Here is a 25304-nt window from a genome sequence, read left to right on the forward strand (position 1 = left end):
AGATATTTATTTGGGATAATAGTCATAACGGCCCTCCGAAGGAAACCATAGCTGCAAATTGGCCCTCTTATAAATTTGGCACCACTGAATAAAGCCCTCTATTTTTTTGTGTTTTTTGTTATTGTAAAGTGTCCTTGGGTGTCTTGAAAGGCGCTTATAAATAAAATCTATTATTATTATTATTATTATTATTATTATTTATAAAGGCAGATTTGTATACGGATCTTGTATTGAAGCTCATGACATTTTCCAGGTGCACCTAATGTTGCAGCAGATTACAAACTATGAAACAGTGTTGGCAATTGGTGCCTTTCTGTTTCTCAAATAAATTTGAAAAATAAATCAAGAACTCATGCGTGTGCAGAATTCTCACACTCAAACAAAAGCCTGAGCCTTTGTCTCTACACGACTTGTATCTGATAAGCACAATTCATTCCGGAATTTAATTAGACCAGAATATCAACATTAACCCCCCCCCCCCCCCACACACACACACACACTCTTTGTTCCTTAGCACTTCCTATACAGCTGGGGAGAATATGCTTTGTGGCTGCCCCTCCCCAAGCTTTTGAACAAGCCAATACGAAAGTACGTCAGCAAAATGTCCCCCCCCCCCCCATACGCTGCGTATGGGGGGGGGGGGCGTATGATACGCACACACATATCTCTCGTTTTCCCTTACCACCCCATCCATTCCCTACCCCATCCCCCAGAGTCCTCTCTACACCCCATCCCCCTTCCCGACTACCCTAACCCACTTACTCATCCTGCACCCACACATCCGCGCACCCGCGAGATTTCCTCCACATCCACCACTTTCTCACCCGTGTAAACTCACAATTCCCTTTTCTTCCTACTCATCCCTTTTTCCTGGACACACTTTCTTCCAGCTCCCTCCCCTCTATTATACCCACTCGCCATTTTCCTTACTCCCATCTCTGCAGCATCCCCCTCCTTCCTCCACCTCCCTCTCCATGGCCTTATCTTGTGAATATCGGTAGCCCACTGGGTAAGAAATTGATCCTCCCCGCCTGTCTGTGGCCACTGCCACAGCGCATTAGCCTGTGCGTGATGTGTGAGTGTGTGCATGTGTGTGTTATTGCTTGAGGCAGAGAAATAGGAGGGAGGAGGGAACAGGAGGAGGAGGAAGGCGACAGGGTGGAGGGTTATTTGCATATCATCAAAGTCGGAAAAGGGAGCGTAATGAGGAGAGAATGTCTTTGGATGTGTGTATTAGGAGTGGCGCTGATGAGTGTGAAATTAGGGAGCTAAACCAAGAGAATAATGTTGAGAGTTAAAATGGACTGCTCGGGGTGAAGTGAACGTACACAAAATTACACACACGGAGGCGCACATAGCCGATTTACTAAACTACAAGCTACAGTACATAGTTGACATTTGGCATAAATGTTTTGATTGGAAAAATATTTCTTACACTCAGATTCCATATGTATGTCAAACTATTGTATACAGGTAAAACGTGGCAAAAACTACGCATGTGATCTATTCTTACGTGTTTCGTTTGAAGTATTTTCGTGTTATCATCCAGCAACAAGAAATTGCATGAAACTTTTGCGAGTATAGCGAACATCCACGGCAAACTTTCAGCACTGGATGAAACAGCTGAAATCCGCAGGCTTGGTATTTGTAAATAAATAATTTAAATCCCCTTTTAGCCTGCCTCTTTGCCACCCAGCTTCTGATTTCACAGACACTGTTAATCGAACATTAACCAAAGTGCCCAGTCATTTGGTCTCGTACGTTCGCTATTTTGAATGCAATATGTCACCCTATTGTGCACGCTGAAGTAGTATTTCCATGTTCCTTCACAACGGGGGAGAATGTATCAGGAAATGTAATACAGTATAAGGGATGGATGAAGCGGCAATCCATTACTTTGGTCTTGTACAATCCGATTTGAGCGTTGACGGTCTGTCACATTTCACGCTGACACCAAGCGAACACTCAGAGCTCAGACACACGCTGTAATATCGACAGATTGGAGGAAAGAGTACGAGTCCGCGAGATTACTTTGCAGGTTAGTCGTCAAGAAAACGCGCACAGATTGGCGAAAATGATATGCTAACGCCAGCCCGTAAATAGCGTTCGTTATTTCTTTGTTGTTTCTGGTTGGTAAGTTTTTGATTTCCTTCTTTTATAGATTTGCCTCTGTTTCGTTAAGTAACATGGCCGGCGATTGTGGCTGGTTCGGCAGACTCCAAAGTTTTTTTAATCCTTATTTTTGCTTTTCGCTTATAACCACGCAGTTTAAGGGTGTTCTAGGCGTGGGTGGCAAGCAACTCAATTTTTTCCTCGGTGTTGGTCGCTGTAGGAGGAGGGGTTGCGTTATCTTTTCCAAGCTAACGAGCGGCACTACGCAGGCACTCTGAACAAGTTTAATTTGTTGCTAAAGTGGTCAAAGTTGTCAGAAAGTCAGTTCGGCGATCGGCCAGGTTGAGAAAAGCAACTGCGTAATAGTATGGAATGTATTTAGAACGCAGTACGTTACGCGCACTTAACGTTAGCCTACCTCCAACAACATCACAGCCTTATGGGAGCTAGCGAGCGGTACTCTATCTCATGTTTATTAGCTTAGAGTTGTTCAGCGTGTATTTTCACGTTTGTGGGGCGCGGTGTGATAGTTTTAGTCGACCTCAACCCACAGTAAACTTTGATCAATGATAGATACTGTACAACCGTGCTAGTGAGCAAATGTGTTTAGTTGTTCACACCACCCGTATCCTAACGCCTTCGGTAAAGTAGTAAATTGTCTTTTGACAGCGTGCTATAGCATTGTTATGTTAACTGTGTTACTTTTTGTTGTTGTTTTTCAAACTGCCTAAACTCCGACAAGATTCCTATGTGAGTGCAAACCAGTCGAAAAGAGGAAACCGAGGAAATCCCCCAAAAGGAAATGCCAATCGCAGCCACTGGCCAGCCGACAACTCAAGAGCCCAGAGTGTGCCCCCGGCTGCCTTCCACCCCAGAACCGGTCCCTAAAGGGGCTGATTTATTCGAAGAGGCGGGGGCGGCGGAGTCGGCAGAGCGAACAGAGTACGGGGGCGCGGAGGGGGCCAGAGGCTTTGGGGGCTATAGTTACAGCCACAGAGGCAGTCGGAGCTTACAGCCAGCATCCACCAACAGCTCTCCGCCGCAGTCCCCAGCCGCGTCCTCCTCTTTCCTATTCCACCCCTTCCACGGCCACCAAATGGCAATGGAGCCCCCCAGGACTCGATCGCGTTCCCGGTCTGGATATTACCAGCAGTATCCTGGTGGGAATGGAATTACTGGCAGCGGAATAACAGGAACTAACCAGCAAAATCCCCAGTTGTTGCAGCAGCAGCAGCACAGTGCCGGTGGTTGCTCACCCTCTGGTGCTCACAGCAGCCAAGCAGAGAACCAGCATCGAACCCTGGGAAGTAATGCCTCCCCAGGCATCCAGAGGCTTCTCCCTGTTCCTGGAGCTCTCCGCATCCCAACTGAAGGTGCGTTGTTATGTATGTGCTTACGAAGATATAAACGTACATTACCTTATACATAAAATGACATTATTCTGTTCACTTAAGTCTGGGTGTACTTACAGTGCAGGGGTGTAAAATTAGGGGTGGAAGACCTAGATTGTCATCAATTTTATTGTCACTGCTCCTTTCACGATGGGCAATTTTACATTATCGAGTATTAATACTGTCTCAAAAGAAAACCCGAATGGGCCCATTGAATGGTTGCAAAGTAGATGGAAGTGATGAAAGTCCTCATTTGGCGAATCAGCATGCATAAACGGCAAAGGAGGAGGAAGTAATAAGTCTTAATTCTGGGAATCAGTGGGCAGAATTCAGTCATGTGACTCAATGGGGCCAGTCAAGCGCAAGATGACCTTGTTTCAAATTGTGGAAATGGAGGAGTTACCCATCAGTCTGGAAGTAAAGTAATTCGGAGTTGACAAGACTAACGTCAATCAAAAAAAAAGTGAAAAATTGTAAGCTGTTCTGATAAACGGTCACCGTAAAACCAATTCGCTAACTCTTCAGTTCAACCACAAACTATATGAAAGATTATAATGACCTCACAAACAAGACTAACACTAAACAAAAGATAAGTAAAGCTGAAACCCTCGCCGAGTTGAACAAACAGACATTGTACCATGATGAAGCAAGTTAAGATTGGTTAGACATAACGCCTCATTCACGTACATTACTTGACGCGAGCTGGTAAAAGTTTGCTGGATGTTCATTATTCACTTAACGGTCGATTTTTACTCCACATCAGCATGACATGTGCGACTGAATCACATTTTTAATAAGTATCACTTTGGAAGCTATCTGTCAAAAGATCATTGCTCCATATTTGTCACTTCAAGTGTATATGCAATTACACCGAGAACAGCTGTATTTCTCTTCTCTTCTCTGTTCAGGACATCCACAAATTACATATTCCAGGGTGACATACTGTAAGTCCCACAAATCACCATATATCAAATCAAAGATTTTTTTTTTCATTCCGACTGTTGTAGTAGACTGAAATGGAATTCTTTGCATCCTACACATCAACCTTAACTGATATGTTTCATGGAGAAACTAGATGAAATAAATTGTCCGAAATGTTCAACAGAAATCTCTTTAAACAACTTTACTCATTCTGAATGTTGTAGTAGTTGAGAATTGTAGACCAGTACTTACTGTAGCTCAAAATGTGCTGATATCTGTTATAATGGAGTTATAGCAGACATTTAAGTGAAATAAATAATCATGAAAATCAGTGAAAGCACCCCATCTATCGATCATCTATGCATCTATCCATCTATCCATCCATCTATATATCTTGGAAATGTCGTTTGGAGTCAGTGGTACAAAAACTAGTTAACAAGGCCTGTTAAAATGGGATTTTATTGAACAATTTTAAACCCACTGTGACACCTTGTGAAAGACTAAACTGTCAGTCCTGGCAATGAAAAGTACCAACATTTACATTATGTACAATTCAACATTCAGTCCTTTAAAAAGAAAAAAGGAAAAAAAGAACTATTGTTTTGTGGTTTTTGTTATTGTAAAGTGTCCTTGGGTGTCTTGAAAGGCGCTTATAAATAAAATCTATTATTATTATTATTATTATTATAAATCAGACAGCAATTACTCAACTTATTTATTTTTAATTATTTTTTTAAATTTTTTATATGACCTAATTCACAAAATACTGTATGATGTCCTGTTGCATTCCATCAGTTGGTCTGGGATTTTTATGAACAACACCCTGCTGTCTTGGATGGTCATACTGTGGATGATACTGCAGTTATTAGATATTTGTACTTCGATCGATTTTGGACGAGACTGCTATGAAAAACCTATCAAGTGTGCAGTCCTTGGTATAAGATTTAGAGTAGGCTACATGCTGTGCTGTGAGAGATTCACATTCAGGGAAACAGAGGGAAGGTTTCTTGAGATTTTAGATAATGCTTGACTTAGCTAAGTTTATCTTAAACCCATGGGGTGGGAAATATATTTGATGGTTGTATTTACGGGAACTTAAAGTTGAGACTAGGGATGTTTAAGTTTTTTACTTTTGGACACCACAATGTAGACAACTGTACATCTCTGAAAAATAAAACCACATCTTTCGACTTTTCACCTCTGATCGGATCAGCCACTATTATATTTATTATATTTATATTTCATGCACATTTTCTGATTAGCCATAAATTTGACCAGCTGCGTGAAGTAAAACTTTGCAGTCACTTGTTTCTCACGTAAACATTTACCCGCGGTATGCCACCACAAATTAATTTTGGCAGCTAGTTAAAGATTTTGGCACTACCTGTCAGTCTGTAATGTATTAACTTCCTTTTGCTGCACAGAGAAGTTGCTTAGCTCTTTGATGCAAGTGTGAGTCTGCTCATCGACACCCATAACTCCTCTTTTGATATGATATTGCAAATACAGTAACTCAGAATACATCATGAATTTTTATAGTGTAATTGTGTTCTGCCCATTTGTTTGTGAATCACACTCCTTGGTTTTGAACAAGTTAACTTTTTGGCCTCACCTGGACCATAGTTTCTGAGAACCACTCCTAAACATTGGCAAAAATGCTTCAGAATACTTCTGTTGATGCTCAGTAAACTGAACACAAGCATTTATAGGAAATCATTGAGTTATTTTGATTGACATGTTACTCCATTTTGTGAACTTGCTGATCGGTTCCAGTAATTGTTTCAATGCTTTCTATTTCAGCAAACAGCAGCAATCTCATCTGAAATTGTATTTTAAAAACGACTGTTCCGTGTCAACTTTTACCTCTGTAAAAGAAGTTGGATTTCCATTTCATCCAAACAATGAAAGATATATTTTACTTTGTGCATTCATATTATGGCTGTCAACAACAAATCTTTTTGGAAAACATCTATCGACTATTCCATCGAATATTCGGACCCCTGCATGTCACCCAGTTGACAATCCCCCCCCCCCCCCACCCCCCCTTTGGGAAAATGTCTGACAGTGATAAACACAGCTCTTAATAGCACTTAATTTCGCTAAAGTTGATATATATTAAGATTGAACTCACTTGAAAGTAAAGATTTTAATATAAGCCAGGGTATGGTGCCGTGCTCTCTTGTCAGCTCAAGAGGCCCTCACAGCCTTTAAGCCCCGAACCCACTGACCGGCAAACAACTGCAAGTGTTTTTCGAAGGCAGTGAATTATGCGTTCCCATCAAGAGTTTGTCGGGGGTCGGCAGACGTTCGCCAGTAGTTGTAGTCTTTTTTTTTTTTCTTGTCGCAAGTAGATTTTGAACATTCAAAATTCCTTTGCGACAAGAAAAGTACAGGCGAAAGTATGGCGACCGTTTGTGACTGTGAACGAACCCTGATGAGAACGCAACATTCGCTGCCTTTGCAAATACTAGCAATTCCTCGCTGTTCAGTGGGATAGAGGCTTTAACGGCTGTTCCAATGGCCCACTGGCATTGGTCGTGAGGAGGACAAGGATTCAAAAATGATCCAGTCTTGGCTGTCATGCTCTCCTGCTCTTTATTTATTTTTTGTACACATTTCACACAATTCTCACATTACTTTACAGTCACACGCCATGAATGCTTAGGGACTGTTGGAAAGAGACGCGCTTTGTCTGCAGGGCGCGAGCTATGCTAAGCTAAGTTACCTGGCAACTTGGGCCACAACAAGTTAAACCGGGCATGATGATTTACCCGAAGAGGAAAGGCTCCAGTAAAGTAGTGATGCGATGTACTGTGATGAGAGTTTAGATTATTCAGTGCTAGGTTACTGAAAAAGTACCACTTTGTGAGCTGCACTCAGACACAGCGCTATTTGCAAAATGAATACACCACACATGGTAGTCTATAACAAACGTACAGACGGGAAACATGGATAGTGGCTAAACATGGTTCCGTATGGCACAATCAAAGTTGTTTATTGTTGTTTGTAAGAAATAACTATGATTTTGAACGCGAGGTTTTCTTATTAATATGAGAACATCTTCAACATGTAAATACGCTTCTTCATTTGTATGCTTGTCATTAGCCATTATGCTGTTAGCCAATATTTAAAGGCTTACAAAACATAAATCACTTTCACGGCACAATTTTTTTGTACCAAGAAGTTTAGTTTATTAAGGATCCCCATTAGTCGACACCGCAGTGGAGACTATTCTTCCTGGGTTCCAGGCAATCACAAAACAAATCATACAATACAGTTCAGCATGATCAACAATGAAATTTTGTATCACAAATATAGCGACAAAAAAAAAACCCCATTAGAATTTACAAAATAATCTTCGTACCAAAGATTAAAAACAACAATTATGTTGGAGAAGAATGCTTAGATCAGTATTTTCCAACCTTTGTGGAGCCACAGTACCTATTTTACATGTGAAAAATCTCACAGCCAACCACCACTTAAAAATAATATAATTGAATGAATAGTGAAATAATGATCTCGTCTCATTTACTTATTCAGTTGCGTTCAAAAGGTTTTGGATGGTTTTGATTTTATCCCGCCAAACAAGGTTTGCGGGAAGTGGCTTGCAAATACAGCATCTTCAGGGCCATGGGAATGCATATTTTAAAAAGCGGAAAATATAGTGAGCGTGAAGAGCAGCCGCTTAAAGCTTTCTTTTATGGAGAAATTATTACTTTTGAATAAAAACTGGTAAATGCATACCTGGGTCCTAATAAAGTTGTCTATGCCTCTGTGTTGGAAAGATTAGACATGAAGTGGAACAGAGGCTGCTTGATTATTGGTCCAACTGCATAAGAACATATTGTAATTTTTCCAAGCTGGCCACTGGTCTGATTCTCGCCCAGCATTTCTTTTCACTGTCACATTCATGTCTTACTTGCCTTTGGATCAAGCAACCCTTTCTGTGCCCCTGTGGTCTATTTTTGCTGGCCTCCTCGTGCACATTTGCCTAATGGATAGATCGTTTTAATGGACTGCCTGCAGCAGCATAGGGACCGACCCTTGTGCCACTCGCTACCTTTATTCCACCACTCGTTGTCTGTCCTCTCCATCCTTCTGTCTGCTACAGAAGTGGAAACATGTACTTTCCTTTGTCTTGTCACCCAGGCAACCTACTCTGGTTTGAAAAAGAAAATCTCTTTTGCTTTGGTTGACCAAGTAGCTGGAGTTCCCGTCATCACTCCAAATAAACAACAAAGCAATCGCGTTGGTCACTAAAAAGAGCATCATGGGAGAAGATGCGAGTGACCTCAAATTAGCCCCCGGTCCAAGGTATGGACTCTGATCTGGTTTGGGAAAATAACACTGTTAGACAGACTGGTAGAGGAAATGCCAAAAAGCCTTAAGCAAAAGGGAAGATAGAAAGAGGTCAAAGAATGGGAGAATGGGGGTGGGGGGGCTGCAAGAGCAGTCCATGGGTTCAAGAAAGGCGGCTGTGACAGATGTGCCAAAGATAAGAATGAAAAAGAGACATAGACATGGGTTAAATGTGCATACAAAATTGCATTATTGCAGCCAATAACATAACCAAGAAGAGAGGAGGGTCTCTCCTTGAGAATAGTGGAGGATGTTGCTAGAAGCCGTTCAGATGCTGTGTTTGGAGAGTTGAAAATAATTGGCTTGAAGCAAATATACAAGGAGGAATACCACTGATGGATAGAGACCAGAAACAGGATGTTGGTTATTGTAATGAAAGGCATGGACAAATGTTGAGTGCGTGAAAATATAAGAGTTGTGATTTCCTCATATTACAACATCCATCCATTCTCTGAACCGTTCATCCTCACGAGGATCGCGGGCGTGCTGGAGCCTATCCCTGCTGTCATCGGGGCGTAGGCAGGGTACACCTTGAACTGGTTGTGAGCCAATCGCAGGGCACACATAGACGAACAACCATTCAAACACACACTCACACTCACACCTAGGGACAATTTAGAGTGTTCCATTAACTTGCCATGCATGTCTTTGGAATGTGGAAGGACCCCGGAGTGCCTGGAGAAAACCCACGCAGGCTTGAGGAGAACATACACAACTCCACACAGGAAGGCCGGAGCACGGAATAGAATCCTGGATCTCTGTACTTTGAGGCGGACATGCTAACCAGTTGACCTTCACGCTGCCCCACGTCAGCACAAATAGGAAAATTACAATTAAGTGTACCAAATTTACCAACCGTACAGTGTCTGATTTTCACATAGTATTCAAATAAATAGGTATGGTGTGACCTGTAAATTAGTGTAATTAATTGTTATGTTTTCATTTCATTGTAACAGTGATGGGATAAAAGTGAACTATATGCATCAGTCTTTATGTCACTCTCAACATGTTCAGTTGGATTTAAATCTGCGCTTGTGGTAATTACAGAACTATTCTTTAATTGTCATGCTGAACCATCAAATTGCTCTTCATCTTCAACAAGCCGACAAGCAGATGACTGAAGCTTGTGTGGCAAAATTTTCTTAATCATGGGGCATTTATTTCAGGTGTTTTTCGCGGGTGTATAGATATTTTAGATCCACCTCACTTAAGCGTTGGTGGCGAAAGGTATGACATCTTTTCCCTGCTGTTCAAATACGGTACAATAGTTCTGTGCTGAGAGTGACATGTCTATGTCGCTACCAGCAATTGTATGAGTAAAGCTCTTAGTTGGTAATCATCAGTGGGTTTTATTTATCAATGTATCAATTGAGAGTTACGTTCAGTTCAAGACGGAACTAATGAGTTGCTTATGAATGTGTTTTCTTGGTCGGCCTTTACTTTCTGTGTGATTGTGTTCATTTCACCATTTCCCTATTGCGTGGTTGGCTTAGGCTGAAAAGCACTGACAGAAACAACACACTTGCGTATGAAATTATATAACTGTAGAAAATGTTCTGTGTCAAATGTTCTTGTCAGTCAAAAAATTAAATCAACTCAGAATTTTTAGATAGCGGGACTCGCAATATAATCAGACTGGTAGCTGTAGTCACATGGGCTTTTCAATTCGGTGACATTTCTTCATAAGCTTTTGCAGTAATAAACAACAAGCAGGCTAAGGCTGCTTCATCCAGGAAGTGGTTTGGGTGGAGACATTCGACAGCTTAATGCCTTTTACACAAGAGTAAACGATTGCAATAAAGAGTATTTCTGTGTTTAGCTCATAGTCTGGGATGCATAGCAGCTTTCGTAATTCTCTACTAAATTGAGGCTGTAAGACAAAACACAAAAAATGGAGGGAAGAATGAACAAATAGTGGGCAATGAAGCAGGAGAGCGGCAGAAGGCGAGGTTCACGGCAGGTAAGGCTGGGCAGATGTTACTTAGCTGCCTATTTTGAGCGTGGACACCAACTTGTTACTCGATTCTCTTTTGTGCCAAGGTGTGCACTTGTGCTTCTCATATTTTCACTCAATCACCTCTTCACTTTCCTTAGATTAGATACTGGTATTTAAATATGGCATGGGATTTTTTGTCCAATTTATAATGACTCGGATAATGAGCAATGCTTTCAAGACACTTCATTCGGTACACCTTAGGTACGCAATCCAATGATAACCACTGAAAGTGACGTTTGTCAAATACCCCTTTTTTAAAAATCTGATAACACGAGAGGGGTCTCCTTTTTTTTTTCCATTTTCCCTTTCTTTTATTTCAGTGAATACGAAAATGTCCAAATTCGAGTACATCTTGGTTAGGTACTGGTGACCCCAATTCAAATTCTGAGTTGGCTCTGGGTTCTGAAACATCTTGCCCAACATGGCTAAACCAGTGATGCCCAATACGTCGATCGCGATCAACCAGTACCTCGCGGACTGGTTACCAAGTCAATCGGGAAGGGTGTAGAGGGAAATGGGGGAGGGAAAAAAAGATTTGTGTGTCCGTGTGGAATTTTTTTCGGGTCATTGTTTCACTGAAAATATCCCACATCCTCAAATTTTAGCCTTTAAAGAGTAAATATTCTCAGATTTTTGTAGTTCATGAAAACAGATTGATTGTATTTGAACAAAATAAGACATTTTCTAAATTTGTTTTTACTTTGGAAAACAATATGAGCAACAATGTTCCAATTTTCTGATAGTAGGGACCAAACCAATAATCAGTCATTTTAATCAGTATATGCGGGGGACAAAAAACAAATTCCCGACCATTAGGCACACGGTATGTTAATACGCAATTATCAATGAATGAGTCTATTAAAACAAACCAAAAAAATCATACAAAATACACATTTTTGTGAAGCAGTTTGTTATTTTATTGTGACAATGCAAATAAAATCAAATAAACATATTGCACAATCGCCATTAAGCTAGATTCTGACAGGACATGAAATCCCAGGATGCGGCACGCCTGAGCAATGTTGTGATTGTACTGTAACAAATCCGTATGCGTCACTGCCCGCATGGAGAATTGTGCGATTATTTGATTTGCATACACTTACACACGGACACTTCTGCTTTGACGTCAGGGCTTTCAACACGAGGTGATTTTGATCAACCAAATTAGCTTTCGCCAGCGTGGTGGGCATGGGAAACATTAACCTCGCCAAACCGTATTTCAACTCGCCATTACGATGTGGGGAGCATGAACACTGGAAATGTTCAGCCATGGCTGACATCTGCACTGTACTAAAAGCCATCCCAGTTATCTTTGCAAAAGTGAACGTTTTGATTCATCTCTTACATTTGATTGTGCCTGTGTACCTAATGATGTGGATATTGAGTGCATTTGACCACCAAATATCTGCTGCTTGTCACTGACCTTAAAGAAAGGGGCAGATAGATGGGGAAAGACTAGGAGAGGTGGACACAGATGATGTGGTAGTGCTAAGCATAGAAATGTGGATGCTGTGAGATGAAGCAGCAGGGGTGCATGGGAGAGAGAGACAGGATGGCAGAAAGGGGAGGGTGATGAAGTGATGAGGGTGTCGCAGGGAAGAGCAGAGGGAGAGTGAAAAAGGGAGGAGAGGTGAAGGAAATGGATAGAAATAGCTGATGCACTCTGAGGCATACAGAAAATCAATCGCAGTCAAGAGGGGAAGCCACAGCCCCCATCCGGTGCCCCTGCTCTCTTCTCTCACCTCACTCCGTCCTGTTTTGTTTTGTTTTTTAACTCCCTCAACTTGATCTCCCCCTCTTCTGACTTTTCCTCCCCATACATCACTCTTTCACGTGCATTTTTAACCTCCTTACCTTCCACTGTACAAGGCTCTCACAAGTGTCATTCCCATAACCTGTAAAAGTTAACATTTGAAAATTCAGATGTGTCCCTTTACACTTGGAGCACATAGTAGGTCGTGCATATCACCTTCCAGGGATGTCGTGTGATTAGACAGTCTTTTTGAAAACATTGCTTGTTCTTCAACTGTAAATAGCTCCACTCTGTAGATAGCTCAACAAATTCTCTTGCCAGTGTGCACTTTGTTTCACACACATGCTCAACACTGGCTAAACTGAGTTTGTGCTGGGATCTGCAAGAACTACGTCTGTGTTTCTCAAATGGAGCACATTGCTATTTGTTTCTCACCTGGAGCTTCATGCTCGAGAATACTGGAGACAGGTTTGCAGTGTAAAAACAGCATCAAGACCCGAGATACGGAATGGAAATGTAACATTTCATGTTCAATCTACAATGTCATTTCATTAATTATTTTGTTTTGCGGGGGAGGGGGGTAAACGTCCACTTTCCAATTCTTAGTAGATTCCTCCTATTCTATGCTCCCCTTTGCAGAGAAACTGAAGTGTGTGGTGTATACAGTCTCTGTTCATCCAACAGGGGACATGATGTCATCTAAACATTTGAAACCTGTTCTCGAACTTCCGTGTCGTGCTCCCATGGGTGACTGTGACTGAATGACTGGCCTCTGACTCAATTTACTGGACTCTGACAATGTGCAAGTGAGCGCTTATTCAAGGAGAGAGCAGAATTTTTGCCCATTGTGAGTGGTGAATGAGTGTTCTGCACATGCAGCCACTGAATCCCATGACTACTTCACCAGTCATCTGGCCCAGATCATCCAAATGTGAATACCCTTTTAACTGGTTTCCTCTTCACTAATGTTAGCTTTACTTACCTCAACCTTTTCCATTCGTTTACCTTTTTTGCTCCGGGGAGTGGAGTTGGAATGGAAAGGCTCTCTTCAGGACTGAAGAATTCAGTGGTTCAAACCTCAGTCTGCCTGCCTCTTTGTTGTCAATCATGGATTTTTTTTTCTCAAAGGGGAGTGCTAGAGCAGGAAGACCTCTGCAAACAAACTGCCATTTAGCATTTTAAAATCTGTTTTTGTATGTTCTCCCTTTTAGTTTAATATTCTCAATCTCAATAGTAAAGGTAGCCTTGTGTGGCGTGCCCTTGGGAGTGCTTACCCTTGGACTGTATACTAATGCCACCATCTGTGGTGAGGACGTTCCCAGCTAAAGACGCGCTCAAGACAAAGGCAAAAACAAAAGCCAGACTGAATAAATAGACAGGACGATAAAAAGATGAAAGGATCGTGGAAAAACAAACAAGTAAAAGTCTTAGCCGCGATGCAACTGGCGGTATCATCAGAAAGCTCCTCTAATCTGGGATTACTCTGTTGATTTTGCATGTGTCTGCGTGCGTGTGCGCATCTGTACTGTCTCTAATCCGAGACAAGACTGTACCATATGTGTTTTGGTCACTTTTGTGTGGCACAAACAAGTTGGTTTTTTTCCTGTGATATTTGATTCTCCCATGCCCAAGAAAAACAACAAAAAACAACTGTAGCTGGAGATAAAGAAGAGAGTGAGTGATGGGTTGTGATTATACTGTATTATTCTTTTTCAGAAATGGCGTCAACATGTTTTTTTTTTCCCCAATGCATCTTCTGAATAACGACTGGTCCTCTTTATTGAACGATGATGGCCTTTCACATGAATGTGTGAACACAATTTAGTAAGCACCAGATATTTACAGACTTATTGTAGCTTCATCTTTCAATGTGTTGAATTCTTTTTCCTTTGTGTAGGAGCCTCGGATGGGTCTTACCATTGCCACCAAGAGCATGCATATGGGGAGAGTGACAAGGTAAGCTGCTATTAGATTTTTTTTACATTTGTTACAGAAAATTTGTAACGGGGAACGCTACAACTTTGTTTGGTTTGAAAATGCTTATCAAAGTTAATAAATTACGAAGAGCACAGAATTGTTGTCAAATAAACATGGAAATTGTACTACAGCATCTGAAAATAGAAGACATGATCATACATGTAACGTATTTAGTCTGTGCAAGTCCATCACACTTATCACATTTGTGCTTCTAATGTTTTCTCAGTTTTACAACATTTGCTGTCTATCATCACCAGGGGCTATTTTTGATAACGTTGTCACTTAAATGTGAAACTTTCAAAAGGCAAAGAAAAAAACCCATTCGTTTTCTCCCCTTTACTCATGTTGCTCTGTAAGCAAAAGGTCAACTTTTTTTTTTTTTACATTCATTCATTCATCTTCCGAACCGCTTGATCCTCACTAGGGTCGCGAGGGGTGCTGGAGCCTATCCCAGCTGTCTCCGGGCAAGGGATACTCGTAGCATTTAATAGAACTACATCGACATAATAAAAATAGTCAGATGAGTTGCAAAGCAGTGGAGGAGAGAGAAGGGGAGGGAGGATGCTGAGGAAGGTGTTGCAATGAGCTTGCATGGAGGGGAGGGTGGTCGCATGAGGCCAAAAGCAGGGAGGGGGTTTTGCTAATGATTTCACTTCCAGCTGTGGGGCTTGCTTGGAGTGAGAAATGGGAAGGAAGAGAGGAACAGTGGCAGATGAAACAAAATGAGCTTTCAAATCTCGTTGATAGAAAGAGAATACGTGGGGGAGGGCTAGGTGTTTGTGAAAGCATGCCTGCAAATATTAATGTTTCTGTTTAAGAAAATGACCATATTTGCTCTGTGTGCTGCACACCTACAATTTTAGTCTGACCTATTTGGTTTTTGTTCTTTTTCTGAGGTGTGTCTCAGCCTTCACTGTAATTTGGATCTCAGCATTGAGAGCAAGGTCTCAACAGCTGCCTGCCACAGTTAGTCCATGTATGCAAGTGTTGACATAGCCAAGCAGAACATGGAAGGGCGTGTCTGTTCTCATGCTTCAGGGTGTCTTTCCTGCCTGATATTTGCTCTCAACTCAATGTGGACGGCGCAAAAAGCAACAAGGGTGCATTTTTGTGGTCCTCACACTGCAGAATGTGCTGTATTATCACCCCCAGTGCAGTTCGGTTTTTCTAAGCTGTGCTGCAAGGCACTGTGTGTGTTCATCTTCTGTCAGCAGGGTTTTTTTTCTTCCTGTGTGTACCCTGACATTTTGGGTTTATTGGAAACATGTTTGCACCAGCGGTGTGTATTCGGAGAGAGTATGCTGGTCCAATCTAGGACCATGGAAAGCCATATTGCTGGAAGACTCTCTCGCTCTCACACATGCACATTCTTTGTCAGAGAAGAGTTCTCTCCCCCCTAACGTTGGGAGACAACCCTATCAAACTTTCATACTAATGGGCAAACGTGTGTGTGTGTGTGTGTGTGTGTGTGTGTGTGTGTGTGTGTGTGTGTGTGTGTGTGTGTGTGTGTGCGTGTGTGCGTGTGTGCGGCCGTGGCCGTGGCCCACCCATGTTATCTAAAAACCTCTTGTCATGTACCCTCAAATTTCAGGCCAGGGTCTTGGACAGGAGAAGCACACACAGTTAAAGGGGAAAGAGCAAGGATAAGGGGAGACGATAGAGGAGTTGCGCTTATCTGGTGTTACAGTGGTGGTGGGAGGGATAGGGGTAGTTGAGTGGGGTTTGGAAGCGTATGTGGAAGGAGGATTTTTTGTGTCAGGCTTGGGATGGAAGAGGCATGCTTGGATATGAGAATGGGCATAGTGATTATTGTCCCAAGGGTTTTGGGGCAGGGGCAAGCTTACAATAACGAATGCAAAGTGTTGGGTCCGAAGGGAGGCATAGGGAGGTTTGAGTCTTGGGGTGAAATGTAGGTGCCTGCCATCTTGTACGAACAGAAAATAAGTAACATTGCACAGTACATGTTTGGTAGCATTTAAAGACTATTTTTAACCATTAGAATGTTGCATATGTGCTACCTTCTAAAAATTAATCTGCAGAAACTTCAGAAGCAGCAGTGACTCTGCACTAGGTGCAGGGGAGCAGTGTTACCACCATTTCCTAAAGATGGTGCTTACTGCTTTTGTTGTTTGTTTAGCTTTTTGTCGTTGTTCCGTCATGAAATTGTATCTTTATATTATCCAAAATGAACAGCTGGGCAAGTTCATAATCAAACACGCCAGGTTCCCTCACGTCATTGTCAGAGTCAGTCTCATTGCCGTGCGGCTCCTCAGAAATGATGCCAACTTTTGCATAAACTCGAACAACAGTGCAAGCAGACACGTTAACCCAAGCATCCACACTCCATTCACAAATTGTGGCATAACTCGGCCGGTGATTCACAGTCTAAGTAAAGCTTTGTTCACCATCACTCGCAATAGTAAAAGCTGACTTCACCACGCCCTGTTGTGCGTATCGCTACCATGCTGGTCCCCTTCTTCTGTACAGTGTGGTTCACTGGGATGTCAAAAGTGAGCGGCACCCTGTTGGTGATGTGATTGTCAGCAGTCTTTTCATGTGAGGAATCGTCAATGTCTAAACATCACATCCATTCCTAACATGGAATGGAATGTGATAGAATACTCTCTCCTGTGTATTAAAATTGACCAGATTATTTTGGCAAATACTGAACTAGACCCAAAATTGGCAACACCAGGTATTTATCAAACCGTACGATAATGCTCCATTTCCCCCATCAGTATACCTGTACCACGAAATGGGCGTTTGAAGGTACTCTTTAAGCTACAAATTTTCTCACAGCTGCATTATATGAAAATGTTTTACAACAAAGAATATGAAAAAAGTTCAGCAAAACTATCACAAAAGTAGTATCAATACTTCTTTACTCGCACTTTTGGAGACGCTCTCCACTATATGTCTACACATCTCCACCAAGTACCTTAACTCCAAAGACTGTCTAGGCCTCTGCTTCAATGCTGCACACTGTGCTTTTTTGTTTTGTTTTTGCCCGTACTGGCTTTAGACTGTTAGACAATTTTTTTTTTTGTCAGTTATTTTGAGCGATGGATTGTCGTTGTATAGACTGTCAATGTATGTAGGCCAACATCATTCACTGTTGAAAGTGCTCAAGACAAGATTTGTATTTCAAAGACTTAGTCTGATTGATTGAACCAGTGGGATTGCGATGAACATTCTGATGTTAAGTTTGAGGTGAGTTTAAATACGCAAACCACTGAAGGGCTGTCATTTTTATTTATCTGTTCATTTTTTAAACTGTACCTGTGCTACAATTGTCATATTGATCACAAATTAGTTTATCCAGCCAGAACATAATGAAACAAAACCATGACATGAATGACAGCTGGAATTTGGGAGCACCGTGGTATTGCGGGATGAGGGCGTTTGCAGTGACCCAACTTTCTTGCCTCCGATCAAACCTTCTTACTGAAACTGTGTTTGGTTCTCTAACAGTTTCTGTTTTGTGTGCACCTCTTTCTTAATCATGTTTGTTATTGAAGACCTCAAGTCATTATAGTCAGTTGTCTTTACCATAAGATTAAGCTCAGCTCTCATCGAGCGCAACTTGTGGCTGACTGTCATTACACTGTGGTGTCTTTGAGTCTTGAGTGAAAATATATTTGGTTCAACCTTGCTAGAACAGCGCAGTGGGCCTCCAAGCAGCTTCAGTAGGTATTGTTCTTTATAGGGTGTAGAATACACAAACAGTGGCAGCTGTCCATATGTGACTGTGACTCACAGGCCCCAACCATGCCGATTACATTTCGAAAGGCAATACAAGTGGGCTGGGTAATTATTTGATAGAGATTTGGATATCATGTGACCAGCTGTGAGCATATTTACTCCATCAGACATGCTGGAAATGTCCAGCTGTTGCCTCTAACTTGGGTTTGCAAGTTGAAGTAAGTGGAATCCGCCAATAAATGAAAGAAAAAGCAGTAAACAAAGAGTAATAGTAATAGTAACCATCACCGACCACACAGCTAAATGCGCAGCTGATGGGCAGCCATGACTTGAAGTTCCTTCCCATCGCTTGTGTAGTTGTTTCGAGGGACGTGGAGGAAACCGTTCTGCAAGGTATGTTGTCATCAACAAGGCAATACAACAAACCTGTTGAATCATTTGAGCAAGTGGCACCCAAGTGATGAAGTGAAAAGCATGAAAATACGAGCAGTTTGCACAGCCTCCCCACATAAACATTAGCAGCCACGATAGCAGCATTTAATTGTCATCTTTTGATCATCCACATCTGCAAGTAGCAAATGTGGATGATCAAAATTATATTTACATTTTAAGGCATATTTATATTTCTGAGGAGTCCATTATTAGTAGTTGACTGTACTATTTTATATTGTTTGACATTCGCCATACCGTTGAATAAAAATGCTTGAAATTAATGTGCAGTAAAATGTAGGGAAAAAAGTACGTAAAAAAAGCAATGCAAAGTCGATTTTTATAGCCACCAAACAATCTTGCTTATTTCCATGATTGTCTCCGGTTAAATGCACATGATACTTGGTTGTTCTAGTTAGTTGTTCTACTCCATGTGGTCTAGCACGTGAACTGGAAGATGACTGTGTGCTGACACATGTGCTTTTGTGCTGAGCGGGAGTCATTGCCTTACAGTAAGTGTTGTGACTCACAGATGACTTGATAGTGCTGACCGAGGATTTATACTTCATCTTAACCTGGATGACTACTCTGGGAGTATGCATGCACGTTGTCTCAGTTTAGTGTCACAGTCTTTTTGTCGAAGCTTTGGGAAACTAGAGCCGGTCAGTTGTGGGTGTGGATGAATGACTCCCTTATGGGCCTGTGAGAGCGTGTCCTGCCTTTTTCCTCATTTCCTCACTGCGAGAGGAAGTGACTGTGGGCCCAGAGGGCCTCTGAGCACTGGTGGTGCAATGTGCTCACACTCTTTCACACCAACAGAGGTGTGCACATACAGGAAATGCCATGAGTCACAAAGACGCTGAGTGTCTCAGCAGTTGTATGGATTGTTGGCCAGAGGGATGGAAGAGCACAGTGAAATTGATTTGATTCGAGCGTCATTGGTCACAAACCGCAACCCCCTTTCTCTCACCCTCATCTTCCTTTCTCACTCTCCTCCTCCACTTTTCCACCCCTGTCTCCCCAGAGTGAGGAAAGCCCCAGTCCAAAGCGCCAGAGGCTGTCCGGTCATGCTGTCTTGGAACAGCTAACTTCTTCCGCCCCACCGCCATCTACCCCTTCTCCCCCCATTCGCCCTTGGGAGTTGGGACCTCCAAGCAGGAGATCGTCTCACCCCCACGCACACTACCACCAAGAAAGATCCCTCACACCTGCTCGTCACAGACGCAGGTAGGCAGCTTTGAAGATTTTTTGCAACTGATTTCTACATCTGGAACTTGTTGGAGGGAACAAAACCTGCAACTTTTACATGTGGATTTACTGACCCCTCTAAATTGAAAAAATATCATTTTCTATCAAATTCAAAATGTATTCGTGCTCAAAACAAACATCAGTTGCACAAAAAAGCATCACTTGCACACAAATACACTGTTTTCAAACTAAGAACAAAACTAAAAACTTAAATTTGACTCAATAATTGTGTGTATCTTGCCCTTCATTGAATCACTGAAACGGGCTCACTGAAAGCTTGGGGTGATGAACCACTGTTTGAGATGATGGCATACATGATCCCTAAATGTAAACCCTTGATTCCCTCCGCCCTAGCCCCCCTGTTAGGCGTCAGCGTGGCCGCCTATCCAGACCGACTCGCCACTTGCCTCCCCATCATCACCCCTCGACCCAAGGCCCTGGACCCCACCCTTTGCCATCGGAGCTCCAGGATGAGAACTTTCAACGCAACCCACATTCCTCCACACACCAGACGTACCCAACGCACACCTACAGTCACCCCCCCACACATGGAAGTGGGGGTTCAGAGGATCTCCGAGCATTCCATCCTCCCACCTTGTCCCCTCGACTACTGCACCCAGCTGCACACCACCACCATCAGCAGCAACAGCATCATGCAACGTCACAGCAAGGAGCCATGGTCCTGGACTTGCATGAACAGGTACTGTATGCCTCAGATCTGATTGTGTTTGTGCTTGTGCCTGTGCCTGCGCGTGTGTTTTAACTGTTATCTTGCTTATTTCCAGCTACAGCAGGGCAGTGTACCGGTCTCCTACACTGTGACCCCAGTCGCACCTCATGGCCTAGCAGCACCGCTGTGTAACGGTCAGCACCTTCCCCCCAGCTGCTCTTCACAACAACAAGTTCCTGCCTGTAGCGTGGTATTCAGCACTGGACAACATTACCACCCGGTAAGAGTAGCCTGTGGGAGTGGGTTGGTGTTTTCTTTAAGATCTTCAGAATCTGCAAATGAGAGATTGTTTTCTTGTTTGACATTGCCTCCTTGTGACAAGGTGTGGAATATCAGGATCACCCACTGACAGTGTTATCCCTTTTGTGGTGTCCAATTTTCAGATGCTACAGGCATGTTCAATGCAACATTTGCCAGTGCCCTATGCCTTTCCCTCTCTGCTCTCCAGCGACCCTCAGTTTCTTCTTTCCCCTCCACCCCACCTCGCTCATCACCCGCCACACCTCCACACACACAGTCAGTTCTTGCCATTCCAGACGCAGCAGCCACGATCGGTAATAGATGTATCTTGTCCTTAACTTTGTTTGTTTCATTGTTCCATGATATTGTAAATATCAATTCGATATTTTTTTTCTCAGCCTTTACAGAGGATTGAAAATGAGGTTGAACTTCTAGGAGAGCAGCTCTCAGTCGGTGGAGGGTTTGGCTATGGCCATCACCACCACCACCACCACCATCACCACCAACCTCCCTCCACTCTCCCACCATCCACACCACTCCAGTTTCTTTCGCACCATGACCCCCTTTCACAAGAGCTCTTCACAGTGGTGAGTACATCGATTTAGGACTGATAGTATATTGGGATTATAAATATAATTTTGAACACATTTGTGGGGAATCAATTTTTGGCTCTAATCTTCCACAGCCGTATCCACACTTCATGCCACGGCGATTCACAAGTCGGCGCTACCCTGCTCGTTCCCAGCAGGCTGTGCCCCCTTCAAGTTACCACCCAAGCTTCCTGCCTTACTTCTTGTGAGTGTTTTTAACCTCATCGTTTTGTTGGATCCATACAGAAGAACACATCAGGGAAACCTTTCCCTTTTCCTCTTTTCAACCAGGTCCATGCTCCCCGTGCCACCAAACGTAGCTCCCACCATTAGTCTGGAGCTTGATGTTGATGATGGAGAAGTGGAGAACTATGAGGTACTTTGACTGTTAGTGATACTAGGGTTTCCAGCATCTCCGTGCTGTTGAATGTGCAACTGTAAGAGTTCTGCCATGAAATCTTTTTTCTAAAAATTGTCCCCTCCTGTTGTTTATGAAATTTCCAGGCCTTGCTGAACCTTGCAGAGCGTCTTGGAGAGGCCAAGCCCCGTGGCCTAACTAAGGCTGATATTGAACAGCTCCCATCGTACAGGTTCAACCCCAATAACCACCAGTCTGAGCAAACACTGTGAGTGTCTCCAAAGGCATGCTCTTGTGCTGATATGATGCTGTGTGAAATGGGATCAACCTTGTTGTGTGAAAAATCTGGAGGATACTTAAACACTGGAAAGCGTTCAGAGATGTAAAAGCAAAACATCCAAGGATTATGTTGTTTTAGTTAAAAAGGTCATTGAACGGCCTTCTAGCATATTGGTCAACATCTGTAAGTAATTACATTGTGAAATGGTATTTGCGACTGTAGAAACTACAATCCAGTTTCGTTACTCCGAAAAATTGTTGAAAATATTTGAAAATTTCCTACTTAAATATAAAACAGTGCAAAGTGTGGCTGAACTGTTAATAATTAACCGTTGAATAATCGAATTGTGACTTATTTTTGTTTTTGTTTGTTCATTTTTAATTACATTAATTACCTTGTAAACATTATATATTAAATCGCAATCACAATATTAAGTACATTGTTTTTTTTTCAAAATCGTTGAACCGTGGGGAAGAATAATTGGGTATGTGGTGGTATATGTATAAATTCAATGTTTGCTTTATACAGGGGATGAAGAGAAAGTCTACACACCACATTCAGATGCTAGGTTCTTGTGATTTAAGAAAGTGAGACCAATACAAATCATTTCAAAACCTTCCACAATTGTGACCGATAACCTGTACAACTCAATTAAAAAACAAACAGAGATCTTGTCCCAGTTTAGGCACAAATCTGGGCCAGTTTAGTTGAACATAAAATTGAGACCTTGCAAGAATTGGAAGAATTTTCTGACCAATTAAGTGAAATTGTATTTCCAGCACAGTAGTTAGGAATCACTATTATAGTATCCACCTTAATTTCATTTGCACTTTAGGGTTGATAATTAACCACAAGTAATGGTATGGTACAATTTAATTAAGTTTTACTACTTTCTACTCCTCTCCTGACCGGCACAACAAGTGTGTCAGTATGGGATCATGTCTGTTAAAAATAATTAAATCAATTAATTCATCCATCAATCACCCAGGTGTGTGGTCTGCATGTGTGACTTTGAGTCCCGCCAGCTCTTAAGAGTTCTGCCTTGCAATCACGAGTTCCATGCCAAGTGTGTAGACAAGTGGCTTAAGGTGAGTAGATTTTCAAGACACTAAAATTCAAAATAAAAGTCAGTGAATAATAATAATAATATTGATGACAATGAACATGCTGGGATTCCTGTGCACCTGGTCTAACATACATCCACTAGTTAATTGTTTGCTTTATATTAAACTGATTTAAGACCAGAATGTTTCTCATTTGTATTCTCAATAGATGCAGTATAATACATGACCCTCATTACTTGATTCTGTGTTATGTCCAGGCTAATCGTACTTGCCCCATCTGTCGAGCTGATGCATCCGAGGTCCAACGGGACTCTGAGTGACTCCCTGGTTTCTATTTTGATGCGCCACGCAAATGTTGAACTTCTGTCCAGTCATCATGCACATACATGGACCAGTATTCCTAACCCGCACATCCAAAAAGGACGATGAGCAGTACACTTTTCTGCATATTGCTACAAATTAGGAAAAATAAGCCCTTCACACTGCTCCACCTGCACCTAATGGTGTAGATAAAACACATATAAGTGCACTCCATTTACCATTTACTGTGCACTTGTTACTAATAATGGCCTTTGAAACACACACAGCACAGACATTGTATTATTCGTAGAAAACAGAAGCTTCTGTATACTAGTAGTAACAAACTTTGCAGGAGGAATTGCAATCCAAAGATTTCGTTGTTGCTGTTCTTGTGGAAAACGCCCATCTTTAATACAGTAGCACAAATTGTTGTCTCGGTTCATTGTGATTGACATTGTTGGTTAATTTTTATTTCTGTATGTGTATTTTAGCATTCCTCTGCGTGAGATCAGCCTGAATGGGATGAGGAAAAAAATATATTGTACACTGTGATTTAACCCTCGCGACCGACTTTGGAACATCAAGTAATTTAGGCTACTTTATGCTCCGTAAGCCTGCGTGTTTTTCTGTCTTCCCCTGTAGGTATGGAGGGTACAATCTCTTTCATGACCTTTCAACACACATAATCTGCTCTCGCTAAGGTTCATGCCCTTATGCCACACACAATGTACATCATATTCATCTTAGACACAGGAAGGCTTTATGGTGTAATTTATGACTATTTATTACAATTTGTAATTTGGCTCAGTAACAACCAACCAGATGCTTTTAAGAGAATGGATGATTTCAAGTGTATCTTTTCATTTTTTGGGGGCGTTTTGCACCACACACAACATCACGCTGATGTAATAAAATTAATTTTGGCTTCCCCAATTGTGCTTTATTTTTTTAAATAACCTGACCTGCTATTTTCCATCACTCATGTCACATACATGGAAAATTATTCGTTTTTTTCATCAAAGGGGACTGGATGTTTCCATTGTGTCTTTGAAATGTGTTTTACTATTTTCTGTTGCTTGGTACCCTAGCAGTTACCTCAGTCCCACTATTTATGGCTTTCCAGACAATATTACAACCACGAGTTATTGCATTTTGCTGACTTTTTTCCCATGCAAGTTCTTTATTTCACTATGAAACACTATTAACATGGTGTCATAGTACTTATGTATTATATCTGTAACCAAAATCATTTGAAGGCCTGTAATGATGATGCTGACATTTTTAACAAACCTTTGTACATTTTGTATGAGAGTTATTACTAGTTATACTTTATAAAGTAGTGCAATGGTTTCCTTAATCCCTTATCCTGTCTTTTGTATTGCAAAAGCTGGTTCAATAATAAATGTATAACATTCTTCTGTTTTTTTTTTTTTACTTATTCTGTCTTCGCTTTCATACTGTTTTACTTCGCGTGTGCTTTTTAAAACTATCCTCTTCGAGACATGCATAATGTTTATTCGAGAAGGCCACGTTCAACAGAATTAATTCTGGGTACGAACGAAGGGTCGTTAGAGGGCGCAGGCGCTATGCTTCTACATGTGGTTTGTTTCTTTTTTCAACGCCTCAAAAATTCAGTATCATTAACGAGCAGTTATAAACACAATTCATACACCTCACCAACTCTATTATTTTAGATCAAAACTATCAGATAACTTGTCTTCGTCAACTATTTAAATATTCGTTGTATTAATCTATTATGGCCAATTTGGAGCCACGCGTTATTTTATTAAGATATTAACGTGTGTATATATATCTAATGTTGCTTAAACAGAACGCTGCTCGTTTCCGCTATAT

At 41.8% G+C, this 25304-nt stretch overlaps 1 protein-coding gene across 4 annotated transcripts; it reads left to right on the forward strand.

Annotated features, from left to right (window-relative positions):
* Positions 1–1926: 1926 nt before the first annotated feature.
* On the forward strand, positions 1927–24865 carry rnf38 (ring finger protein 38). 4 transcript variants are annotated; one of them, XM_086119394.1, is made up of 13 exons: positions 1927–2038; positions 2855–3485; positions 14430–14488; positions 19665–19867; positions 20243–20588; positions 20674–20838; positions 21002–21172; positions 21257–21445; positions 21544–21653; positions 21740–21824; positions 21953–22074; positions 23075–23174; positions 23408–24865. In XM_086119394.1, exons 2-13 carry the CDS (start codon positions 2915–2917, stop codon positions 23468–23470), a joined length of 2184 nt encoding a protein of 727 aa, XP_085975520.1. In that variant the 5' UTR covers positions 1927–2038; positions 2855–2914; the 3' UTR covers positions 23471–24865. The 4 variants fall into 4 exon arrangements, with proteins under 4 accessions (XP_085975520.1, XP_085975523.1, XP_085975524.1 ...); XM_086119397.1 differs by having other exon boundaries at positions 20680–20838; XM_086119395.1 differs by having other exon boundaries at positions 2002–2133.
* Positions 24866–25304: the final 439 nt, after the last annotated feature.

This window comes from Hippocampus guttulatus, chromosome 9, assembly GCF_054856545.1.
Source record: "Hippocampus guttulatus isolate MCC_2025c chromosome 9, RoL_Hgut_1.0, whole genome shotgun sequence".
Lineage (NCBI taxonomy): Eukaryota > Metazoa > Chordata > Actinopteri > Syngnathiformes > Syngnathidae > Hippocampus > Hippocampus guttulatus.